This window comes from Hyaloscypha bicolor (genome assembly GCF_002865645.1).
Source record: "Hyaloscypha bicolor E unplaced genomic scaffold K444scaffold_129, whole genome shotgun sequence".
In the NCBI taxonomy this organism is placed as follows: domain Eukaryota; kingdom Fungi; phylum Ascomycota; class Leotiomycetes; order Helotiales; family Hyaloscyphaceae; genus Hyaloscypha; species Hyaloscypha bicolor.
This window is the reverse complement of record NW_020194631.1, coordinates 468,733-480,427: the sequence shown is the minus strand read 5'-3', so window position 1 is coordinate 480,427 and position 11,695 is coordinate 468,733. Positions and strand designations below refer to the sequence as shown.

The following is an 11,695-nucleotide window of genomic DNA, read 5'->3' as shown; positions in this document are numbered from 1 at the left end:
GCCTTACGGAGATGGATTAGATCAATCGACGTTCCCACAGTTCCAACGGAGAGGAGAGGCCTGATTCGACAGAGGCGGATTCGATGGACCTTCACTAGAGCGATACTACCCGGCCAGAATGTGTGGGGTTGACTGGTCTTCTTTCTTTGCTACTTTTTCTGCGGAGCGAATCATGTAAATTCACGACACTCATTTTGGGAGGGATTGGACACCCCCACAGAGCACAGACTCTGATTTGCTAGCATTCCAGAATGGACCGAGATACATTTTAATGGAGGCAAGTCCTCGAACGAGCATTTGAGCGGATGAAACGTTAGCACTAATAGCCCAAAAAAAAACCACATTCAAAGATTTGCAGTCTTTGCCCGCCATCTGCACTTTAAGAACCCTGATAGCTCCATTTCGCAAACTTGGTAATACCACGGACTGGGAGCCATGGGATCAAAGGAGGTTCTTATATCCAGGGACACTTTCCGGACCCCACAGCACCAGCAGTGCAGCATACGTTCATCAGCACTGATTTTCTGGACGGGTATCGGCCAGCTATGACTCTCGGCGAATATCATCACCAAGGGGCAGACGATGACGGAATTTAACCACCGACAGTGCGAGGCATAGATAGAAGAAGACAACAAGTTCCAACACTAAAGGCGAGATACTAGGGAGATGCTTAACAAAAAGAAGATCAAACCCCGGACAGAAAGAGGAACTCATTGGCTCATCCATCTTTGCCCGAAAGCTTGACGAAAAAGAGCTTAAAATCCAGATTGGTCCCTTTCCTGACGGCCACTTGCACGCTGGACAGGGAGAACGCGCTGGGGAAGGTCAACAATTCGTGCTAATCGAGCCAATAATCAGTAGGGAGGACTGTCCACTACCCTGATGGTTTGGACTCGATGATGCAAGAATGGGGCCGCGCATGCTGCGTGAGCTCGGAAGATCAAATGGGATGGCCACAGCTGATCGAGCCTGTTAGAGCTGCATAAAGTCGCTGCAGGCAGGACAGAAGGCCGCTCTTAGAACGTCTGAACTGGATGGAGGGGCCAAATCTGAGTTCTGACAGAATCAAATTGAGTTTGTGACCTCCACAATCTTAAGAGCGTGGCCCATTTTTGGACCCTGCTCTGTGTCAGCAGCTCAGGCTCAGGAGTGGAGGCGGTTGAATACGGAGTCAATCCTAGAGTGCAATAACGTTCGGGAGGAGCCGTCATTCTTGAGGACGTTGCCACGTTGCCGCCATCCCTCGAAAAGACCGCTAAAATATGTCATCACGTGGGGATGAGGGAAACCCTGGACCCCTCGGGTGGCGCTTGTCGCTTGTAAACACACTTCACTCCCAACCTCCGAGGCTCCCCGGTTTGGTTATGGAATGCTCTGAAACCCACTGCCGGCCCTGCCAACATTGCTCCGTAAAGACAGCCTGACTTCCCTGTTGCAGATGCGGCGACAGTGCTCGAAGAGGTCAGCTTGTCAGATTGCCATCGAATACCGTCCTCCGATCTCGCTCTGGCCTCGTGCTCTCCTCCTAGGAAACCTTCCGTCAACGCGTAGGCCCCGGCTCTGCTGCCATGGGTACATCTTGCAGACCCCCACCATGTTAATATAAAGATGCGGTGCGGTGCCCTACCCTTCGCTTTTACCCATTGTCCACGGACCTTCCATAGACCGCCATTTCTCCTACGACTGCTGCCCCTCTGACAAATCTTACAAAGCTCATTTCTTCAGCTGCTAGACACGTAGGGGTAAAAGTGGATTCTGCTGAACTCAATTGTTTTCTCTAACGCCATACACTGCTTTCTTGCGAGCTGATGATACCCCCCAGCTCGACAGATCCTCGAGCACATAACTATTAAACCCACCAATAGGGGGTTTAAGTTGAACTCGACGTTCTTTAATCTTCTCGACTTGGTGCAGATTGCACCATGCATTTAAAGAGCCACGCTGAAGAGGACACTGCCAGCTTGGCAGTCCAGATCACTGGAGCAAACACCACGTAAAGTACACAAGCCCAATTGTTTCGCCGGCCCACCTTTCTTGCCACTCTGCTTCTGGTGCAATGCTCCCTTACGAGTCTGCTGCCAGAAAGAGCTGATGTATTAGTTCGGCATCATTGCACAAAAGGGAGCTCTGTAGGAAGATCAAGTAGTTGAGCATCAATATTTTCTCCCTTGGCAATGAAGTAGCAGTTTCAACATCACCAAGTTCACACTACTCTGCATGAGTGTATTCTGCTTGGCTTTGTTTGTCTTGAGTGAGCTGCTCCAGTAATTGCTTGAGAATATGAATGCAGGCAGGATATGCGAACAGCCGCTGTGGATTTTTTTGCAAAAATAATCACTTTGCACTTACGGGTACCCGAAGGCCGTTTCTCAGATGCGCTTTCCTACTGCAAATACTGCCTTTGTTGTTTTTCATCGCTCCTGCCGAAACGCGATCTGGCCGTTCAAGTGAGGTCGGTTTGCGACTTTCTCCAACTTCCACCCAACACCGGCCTCTAAAAAATTTCCTGCCCTACATTCCTTTTGCTGCCTCATAATCAAGACTCCAAGGACATACGGATCTTTCACTCTAAAACACGTCGCCTCGGAACGAGCATCGAGAATACCAGTTGGTTTGCCTTCGCGTTTTTGGTAGGTCACGCTCTTCCGCTTTCGTAACCCACTAATCGCGCTCTTTTTTGCAGCTGATACGTTGCAAGAAGGCAAGGCTGGCTCTCCTCAACTTTACTCTTTACGTTATTTTGACCTTGTCTGTGCCACCTGTGTACCAGGTAAGGTTGATGTTTCAGGCATTTGCTACTGTGGGAGAGATAATCTAGACGATCCAAGACTAACAAAGAGATCAGGCTTTTCCAAGACTGTGGCATTCCAAGATTCCACAGACGGCATCCCACCAACACGGCTAGCAACGCTTTGTACTACGTCTTCCTGGTCGAATTGTGTACCGCCGACATTCAAGAGGCATTCGCCTGGCACCGCGCCGATATACCAATCCACTTCACTTTCAGCATCCACAGCCTCGCCCACTTCTGGCCTGTTGTATGAGCAACACCGAAATCAAGATGACGACACGATCTTCCTCAATCGACGCGCCTCGTTACTCTCCCGACGAGCTGCTCCATCTGAGATCCTCCCTTCCAGTGCTCAATTGTGTTATCAATAAGCTCAACAGGCATCCTGACATCGGTATTGTCTTCAAATATGATTTCCTGAAGTCATCAGCTAATTCATCTACCTATAGCTTCTATCGTGCGACTTCCTGAGGAAGCCTTTAGAGACCCGGACAGATTCACTTGTGAGTCTCGAAGCCTCGTGGATGTCACGAATGGACGGAACAAACAGCACATGATCAAAGGACACGTGGTTGAATCCTCGGAGGAGAGTGAATACCAGACAATTAGCTCCAGAAAGGCGAATCGCAGCTCTGACGAGGTCAAGTGGAACTTCCGTCGCCGAGACGCGTCCGACCGAACCTCCCAACCTCATTCTGCACCAACTGGCGTAGCTGCGCAACAATCGGACAACTTCCAGAGATTCTACAGAGCTGTTGTTTCTCCTACTCACGTTCGGGTCACTGCTGGTGGTCGTATTGTACCAAATACGCGCACATCGGCACCGCCTGTCTTTGAGTGGAATGGTGAAAAGTTCCATTTTGAGACCAGAAAGACTGAACCCGATCGAGATCACCATAACCTCCCACCAAATTCCTGGCAACATAGCGCACCACCTCCTCAGGGATTCCCGCCGTCGATTCCAGGCGGTTTCCTCCCTCACTACAATCTTTTGCCACGGGCAAACCCCATCGCCATGGCCACAATGTCTCCTCCGGTCCAACCTGGCCTTCTCACCACCAATAGTCAACCACCGCCAGTTAGTGGTGAGAATGTTGCTGCTTCTCACCAAACCAACTCCCTGCCACAGCAGATCAAGATCTCACCACCCACTCAATTCGACCAGACCAAGCCATTCATGTACAATGGTCATTTAGTCTACCCAGTACAACCTGGATTTCAGCCTCCTCCAGGCGCGCTTCCTGTCCCCATGTCCATGCTTGGAAACCCGGGCTTCTTGCCTCAGAATCCCATGACTGCTCCCACAGGATTCTATCCGCCTCAGTTTCCAGGTACCTTGGCGAGCATGGCGAACCCATTCATGTTTCCACCAGGCCAGCAACTCCCAATGGTAGTACCTAATGGGTTGCAACCTGCAGATAATGTACCCTCGCTGGCGCCATACCTGCCGTTCCTGCCTCCGACCATGGTCTCAATTACGGAACTCGTCAAATCTCAAATTCAATTCCTCCAAAGTGGCCTCAAGCAGATGGAACATAAAATGGGCAACAACAAACACCAAGTTGAGGAGTCATTCATGGAGCATCAGCGCGGCCTTATCGCCAGTCAGATCGGTAACTTGGAGGCCATGCTCGAGACCCAGCTTGCTCAAGAGGGTGCAATGATTGCTCAACGCCGAGACGAGCACGGCGGCTTAGGCATATCGGTCCCATCCAGCAAGGATATCACAATGCCCAGTCTCACCTCAAACAACACAATTGTGGCTCAACCGTCCAAGGATACTTCTATGTCTACTGGTGCGCAGGGAGATTCACCAAAGCCAACTGCTGAGACTGAGACCCCCCAGATCGAGCAGAGTAATGGTAACAAGAAGCCTCTCGCTCGATCTGACTCTACCACCAAGTCCCGATTGACAATGGCCGCTGCAATGGCACCGCCATTCCAGCCGCGTACACAAGCTGCAATTGCGCAGGCTTCTCAATCTCACCTCGCAAACGAGACCTCGAGATCTGCTGTAACTTCGCCTATCGAAGATATTCTTTTCGAGACGCAAGCCCAGATTGAAGCTCGTCTTCTGGCTAAGTCTTCTACTGACTGGGGTTATGGTGGTTTCCCTGCTGCCACGAAGAATGTTACGCTTTCTAGGACTCAAAGTGTTCAAGAATCGTCCAACCAACGCCAGATCGAAGCACCACTTCCTGTGCTCCAGAAGTTCAACACATTCCATGGCGAAACAACAACCATGGCTCCGGCGAGCCCACCGATCATCTCTCCGAACGCAGTACCATATCTTGTTGGTAAGCCTCCAAATGGTGTTTCTGCCAGTCAGGTTAAAGACTCGGACTTTGTCTATCCCCGCCACCTCACACAAGACGAGGTTCGTGCACGATTTTTGTATTGGGGAAAGGCTCCTCGTTCTGTCCAGAGTGGCTTGCCAAAATTCGATGGCAAAGACTTCTATCCACCATCTCCAGTCAAGCAAGACGCCCAATTGGCAACTGTCACTCCGAGCAACAGCAGCAGTGCAATAGTTCCCCAGCTGAACTTCGAAAAACTGTTTGATTCTCCAGCACCGTCGCCCCAGCGCATTGTCCCTTCTGAAAGAATTGCTCAGTATAATCAAGTCAGTATTCCCAACCAGCCAGCCAGCTTCGGAACTCCTGATCATGGTGAATATGGATCATTGTCATTCCATCCCAGTTTCACTGGTCTGTCCCATTGGTCGACCCACGATAGTCGTCTTGAAGATCTCCCACAACAGCCACAAACTCCATCTCGTCCCACTTGCGCTCGCAATTTGGTCATTTCACCAGTCACTGAAGACTTCTCTCATCTGTTCCTCGAGCGTGGAGTGCCGGGATACAAGTCGCCATCTCCACTGCACAATAACACGACGGAGTCTTTGGTGAAATTTGAGAAGGAGCCTGTTACGCCCAAAAACCCTGGTTCTCCTAGCGAGAGTGATCGGGAATTAGAGACTGGAAGAGTTAACTCCGAGATGCAAACCACCGCTGAAGTTGTTGAGAATGATGCATTTAGTGACAATTCATCGGTTGAGTTCCACCTTTTACCGCAGAAGACACGCTCGCCAAGAACTTCTCACGAGGCCAGCTTTGCCGAACGTGTTGAGAATTTCCGAAGGTGAGTCAAAGCTGTTCAGGAAGACATGTTCAAGCTGGCTGATTTTTGGAACAGCATTGAGCAGCAGACACTTTTCTTGCAGAACATGCTGAAGAACACCACTCAAACACAAATGACCAGTCCAGCCCTGTCGGGAGCAATCTCATCAGCAACAGCTCATGGTTACTTGCCTCAGTACCGCGGCTCTGCGGCTGCCTCTCTTGCGCCTGCTATGGTCAATTTCGCCACGGGTGAGCGTGACAGCGAACGTTCAACGGCGAAGCCTGAAATTACGCATGACTCTGGTGTTGCTCCGAGCATTTCAGCCAACCCCTTGCCAGAGAACCGTCCCTTGAACGTAAATCGTTTCCAGCGACCGACGCCTCCGCCTGCAGAGACCATGGGAGCCGAGGAGTACATGCGATATCTTACCCAGAAGGACGAGGCCGACAAAAAGCTACTCGAGAAGCAATGGAACACTGATGATAGCGGCACTGGCCCTGTCTCTGGTTCTGACTGGTAAATCTCTGACTCCCTCCTTCCGGAGTTCATTGCAGCGATCATTGTGTGATGGTTCTTCTTGATAATAGCGGTCGTCTTGTGCCGAGAAGAGGTCACACTTGTCACGGTCTCTCACGGTCTTGTATCAACAATCCATCCCAGCAATCTTAAGCCCGGTATTGTCACTGGTTGCATCTATGTTCTTCACTCTACCTGTCTATGCAACTCTCACACCTCAACTTTCGGGCTCAAGGGCTGGGGGCTGGGAGATAAAGGCCGATACATTGTATCGATACTGATATTGTTTGCATGGCAACATTCATTTCCCCTCATTTGCCCTTTTCCACGGCTTTTGCCCACAGCCATGTATGAACTATTGTTGTAGGATTATTTTGCGTTTCTGTTGAAGCATCAGGGTCGATAAGTGGTAATAGGTGATTTCAGAGCTCGGTGGAGATGTTGCGAAGGCTTCTGCTTGCATGGCACAAAACTGGGGCAATGCTGTCATTCAACCCGACCGAATATGGAGTAGACTGATGGTCACACAAAAAAACCTTTTACTATATCTCTTGCAGGCTCGATTCATGTGACTTGGACAATGGTGGGTAGTTTGGTTCGTGTTTCGATTGACCCCTTTTCCCCTAAAGCTGACATGTGGCTGTGCAAAGAGATTCTAGCCACCAGCAAAATTTATTAATGGTGCAGCACAAGACTTCTGGAAGTTGGCGGTAAAGTCTAATCTACTTTGACCTTGGAACGACGCTCTTACTATCTTGAAGGTTTAGGGGTGTGTGTTGCGCTCATGAGGTAAGGCTCGAGTGATGTATTTGGCTGGTGGGGTTCAATCGGATTACCCTCGGCGTGTATGAAACTTGAAAATACGGCATCCTTTTTATGAGGCAAAACTTGCGGATTACTTGTATCAAATAAACTATTTAATAGGGGAGCGTTGCCTCAAACGATATCACAGGATGGGATATTGTGATATACTTGCCAAAGGCAGGCATTCCTCTTCGTCGTATTCGAGAAAGTTAATGCAGGACGTGCGATGAGATCATCAGCCGCAGAGGATGGATTGGTAATTAGGTTAGGAGAAGAGGGGGTCGTGATGCAGAGGGCAGGAGAGGTGGAGGGTGGAGCTGAGTGATCACTGGTGACTGGATGGATGCTGTGGACAAGGCCGGTGCGGAAACCCGATGAGGAGGTCTCCCGAGCGGTGGAAAAGGGGAATTGGCGAATGGAGAGGGAGGCGAGAGGCAGATGGGCGATTTCGTGATCGAAGGGAGGTGTGGCTGGCACGAAGGTTGCGCGGTGCTGATGGGAGGCTGTTTCCTCAGTGACATGCTGTGAGAAGGAAGATGCCGAAGAGGGGGGCAAGGTTTGCGTGGCAGATACTGTACTGCCATGGATGACCTGATGACTTGGTATTGCCATGTTGCTGGATCGAGCAGCCCCCATATCGATTCTATCGGCGCTGGGTGGGGGATGCTTGCGTGTGCGCAGGACTGCACTATTGGAAAATGGGCTCTTTGTAAATGGCATTATGGGAGAAGTTGTCGATGATCGATCAGGCGTGTAACAAGCGACAAACGCCTCTGAGTCCAGCTCGCACTCAGGAATGGTAACCGAGCCGTGGCTGCTTCGTCTCAGCACAATCCTGCAGGCTACCAGCGGGCTGCAAACTGCCCAGCTGCAATACTCAGGGGACCACTGCGTGTTGCTGCCGACTGCAGTTACTGTAATAGACAGACTTTGTCCTCGATCATCGCGGCATATTCGTACGGGACTGTAGCATCTCTGCTGTCCTATCTGGAACATCGCACCCCCGCCTCCTAGCGGTTGACTAGGAATCTAGGACGCCTCGTAGCCAGTCGTCCACTGAAATCGCTCAGCTCAGCCTATGAAGACCTGCCTCTTCCTCTCATCGTCCGCACTCTCTCAACGCCCAGAAAACTGCACGAACTTCGGCCGCTAATTCTTTGCCTGCTTCTGTCAACCCCAAGCAGACGATACTGCCCGCTGCACGTTGGCTCGTGTCGCTGCTTCTGTCAACCCCAAGCAGACGATACTGCCCGCTGCACGTTGGCTCGTGTCGCTGCTTCCCACTCCTCAGGAGACTCGTGTTCTTACCATTACCAAGCCAGAATCATGGGCCTTTATTAGCGGAAGCGGCTGGTCCTCCACTCCACTCCACTCCACTGCGCCACGGTCTCCCGAAACTCTCAGAGCCGGACCCTGTCCTCGAGCATCCGAACTGATTATCAACCTCTGAGCACGGTCCAACTTCGACGTCGACGACGACAGTCGTTCATTCACTCGCCTCCTGTCCGTCTCTAATACTCAATCACGAGAAGCAGCTCTCGTGAATGCTGCAGCTCGACCTCGATGACGACCGTTTTCCACAGCTTCTCTTCGAATTCTCCTCCCAACGAGAAGCGAAACTTCTCCGGCCTCTCAATGACGTCTAATAAGCACGCAAATGGCCACAGTCCCTTCCCGCAGAAGCTGAAGAACTTCTTTCGAATCAACAGCCTCGGCAGCAACAGCGAGAAGAATGAGGGTTCCATAAAGTCGGAGAGCAAGAGCTCTTTTCGGCAATCCAAGTTCTTCCCAGGCTCTGGCCGAAACAGATCAACGACGGTGGCCAGCGAGGGCAATGCGTTAGATGATGGAGTCAGTCCTACTGCTCATGCCAATCCATACTTTGCACACCAAGGACCTCCTGCCTTACGACATCACAATGACGGTTCGGTGCCTCCAAGTCCACCTGATACCCCGACACTGAAGATCGATGCAGTCTCTGGTGCGAACGATCAAGCCACAATCGCGGGAAAGGAAGAATTGGCTCGGAAATTGAGGAGAGTAGCGAGTGCACCGAATGCACAAGGCATGTTTTCGAACTCGAAAGGGAGTGCTGATAGACCGGCGACAGCTGAGCTTGGAAAGGAGCCATTGGCCCAAAATGCCAGCACCAGCATGCTGTCTTTGTTAGACTCGAGATCGACTGCACTCAATGGTAACTCGCTCGGTGTACCTGGACAAGATGGTCTTGGAGCATTACAACCACCGAATCTACGAAATGCCATGGCCTTCAGGAGAACATACAGCTCGAATTCTATCAAGGTCCGCAATGTTGAGGTTGGCCCAGGAAGCTTTGATAAGATTAAGTTGATTGGCAAGGGAGACGTTGGAAAGGTATACTTAGTTCGAGAGAAGAAGAGCAGCAGGCTGTATGCTATGAAGGGTATAATTTGTGCCTCATTGTAAAAAGAGGATTGTCGCTGACCAACCTAGTCTTGAGCAAGAAGGAGATGATCAAGCGGAACAAGATTAAGAGAGCTCTGGCCGAGCAGGAGATTTTGGCCACGAGCAATCACCCTTTCATCGTCACGCTGTATCACTCGTTTCAGTCGGAGGACCACCTGTATTTGTGCATGGAATACTGCTCGGGTGGGGAGTTCTTCAGGGCTTTACAAACGCGGCCAGGAAAATGCATCCCGGAAGATGATGCAAGATTCTATGCGGCTGAGGTCACCGCGGCTTTGGAGTACCTCCATTTGATGGGTTTCATTTACAGAGACTTGAAGCCAGAAAGTGAGTTTTGAGCTTCTGCAGATTTAAGGCGCAACTAATAGGGGTAGATATCCTGCTTCATCAATCCGGACATATCATGTTATCAGATTTTGATCTCTCGAAACAGTCAGACCCAGGTGGAAAGCCAACCATGATTCTTGGTCGAAACGGAGCGACGAACACGAACAACCTTCCAGCCATTGATACAAAATCATGCATAGCCAACTTCCGAACGAACTCGTTTGTTGGAACGGAAGAGTACATTGCACCGGAGGTTATCAAAGGCTGTGGACACACCAGTGCCGTAGATTGGTGGACTCTTGGTATATTGATTTACGAGATGTTATTCGGCACAACTCCCTTCAAGGGCAAGAACCGCAATGCCACCTTTGCGAATATCCTGAGAGACGATGTTCCTTTCCCTGAGCACTCTGGGTCTCCTCAAATTTCCAAGTAAGCTGACTGCTGATTCGTCAGATTTCATTGCTAACATGCTACTAGTCTGTGCAAATCGTTGATTCGAAAGCTGCTCATCAAGGACGAGAACCGCCGACTTGGAGCACGAGCTGGTGCCTCGGACGTTAAGACTCACCCCTTCTTCCGCACTACACAATGGGCTCTGATCCGACACATGAAACCACCTATGATCCCACACCAAGGACGGGGAATAGATACAGTCAATTTCAGGAATGTCAAAGAGAGTGAGAGTGTTGATATCAGCGGAGGAAGAGCATTACTGCCTTTACCGAAGGGCGTTCCTCTCGATTCGGGCTTGGCTACACCTGCTAACGAGACTGTGGATCCATTCGAAGAGTTCAATTCCGTCACACTGCATCATGATGGGGAGGATCACCACCAAACGGAAGACCAGAACAACGGTCGTTACGACGGATAATAACCGTGTATCTTATTTCCCCGGCGTTTCAGCTCTCATTTTGGCGCTGGGAAGCACCGAGATTGTTCGAGTATAGAAGTCCAGAGCCCGTTCCTCAGATGTCCAGGCAGAAAGAACGAGGTCCCCATATTAGGCGCGAGCTCTAGGCACCTCGTTTCTTACTTACCGACACCTGAGGCGTGGGGCTTGTTGCAGGCATATTTTCCTCCTTTTCACTCTCCTTGCGCGTTGTGGAATGATCACAAACTGGGTAGGCATCTTTCCTTTTTGCTGCATGGGATGCATTGTACATATGGCTTTATGAGATCTGTGGGAGAATGGAAGGGCAAATGGGCGGTGGCGTTCTACAAGGTTGATTTTCGCACTTCTTTTATTGCGGTGCGGTGGAGGATGAGGGTGAGGTGAGGTGGTGCATTGGCTTCTGGAGTGATAAGAGAGAGGTGGGTGGATTGCAAAATTGAGAGATATTTCATATGATCCTGAGTTCCTCTTGGTGATTGTGGGATGTGATGTGATGTGATTTGTATATTGGCGAGTGCCAATCAACTTTACCGGAAGCCAAAGTCCAGGCTCAAGGATCGACTGTGGTCCGAGAGGATACAGTGTTGCCTTCAACACGCCAGTTTTTCGGCAGTGGTGGTGGTGGTGGTGGCGGCGGTCATGGCAGTAGTAATGAGGAAGTGATAGAAGGCTGGTGACTTAGGGATTCGTGAAAGCTTGTCAACCGCCGTCTATGTCTCTGCTGAACCAGATCGGAAGCTCCTACTAAATATTCTGATGCCGAGCCCAGCTATGATTGATGCTGTTGCATTGGC

The 11,695-nt window shown here is 50.6% G+C and overlaps 3 protein-coding genes across 3 annotated transcripts; 2 read left to right on the top strand and 1 right to left on the bottom strand.

Annotated features, from left to right (window-relative positions):
• Positions 1-2,852: 2,852 nt before the first annotated feature.
• K444DRAFT_109813 (uncharacterized protein) lies at positions 2,853-6,807 on the top strand. Its single transcript, XM_024870310.1, has 3 exons — positions 2,853-3,185; positions 3,241-5,932; positions 5,987-6,807. Exons 1-3 carry the CDS (start codon positions 3,041-3,043, stop codon positions 6,432-6,434), a joined length of 3,285 nt encoding a protein of 1,094 aa, XP_024731548.1. The 5' UTR covers positions 2,853-3,040; the 3' UTR covers positions 6,435-6,807.
• A 559-nt stretch (positions 6,808-7,366) lies between these two features.
• On the bottom strand, positions 7,367-8,230 carry K444DRAFT_667313 (uncharacterized protein; the record flags this gene model as incomplete). Its single annotated transcript, XM_024887281.1, has 1 exon — positions 7,367-8,230. One exon carries the CDS (start codon positions 8,228-8,230, stop codon positions 7,367-7,369), a length of 864 nt encoding a protein of 287 aa, XP_024731547.1.
• Positions 8,231-8,869: 639 nt separating this feature from the next.
• On the top strand, positions 8,870-10,880 carry K444DRAFT_646139 (Pkinase-domain-containing protein; the record flags this gene model as incomplete). Its single annotated transcript, XM_024885171.1, has 4 exons — positions 8,870-9,656; positions 9,707-10,006; positions 10,054-10,438; positions 10,487-10,880. The coding sequence occupies 4 exons, from the start codon at positions 8,870-8,872 to the stop codon at positions 10,878-10,880; spliced, it is 1,866 nt and encodes a 621-aa protein (XP_024731546.1).
• Between the last annotated feature and the right edge of the window lie 815 nt (positions 10,881-11,695).

Bases quoted from the DNA above. Each gene is read 5' to 3' on its own strand.
- K444DRAFT_109813 (XM_024870310.1), top strand. From the start codon at position 3,041: ATGAGCAACACCGAAATCAAGATGACGACACGATCTTCCTCAATCGAC. The intron at 3,186-3,240 runs GTATTGTCTTCA...ATCTACCTATAG, and splicing joins CAACAGGCATCCTGACATCG to CTTCTATCGTGCGACTTCCT. The intron at 5,933-5,986 runs GTGAGTCAAAGC...TTTTTGGAACAG, and splicing joins CGTGTTGAGAATTTCCGAAG to CATTGAGCAGCAGACACTTT.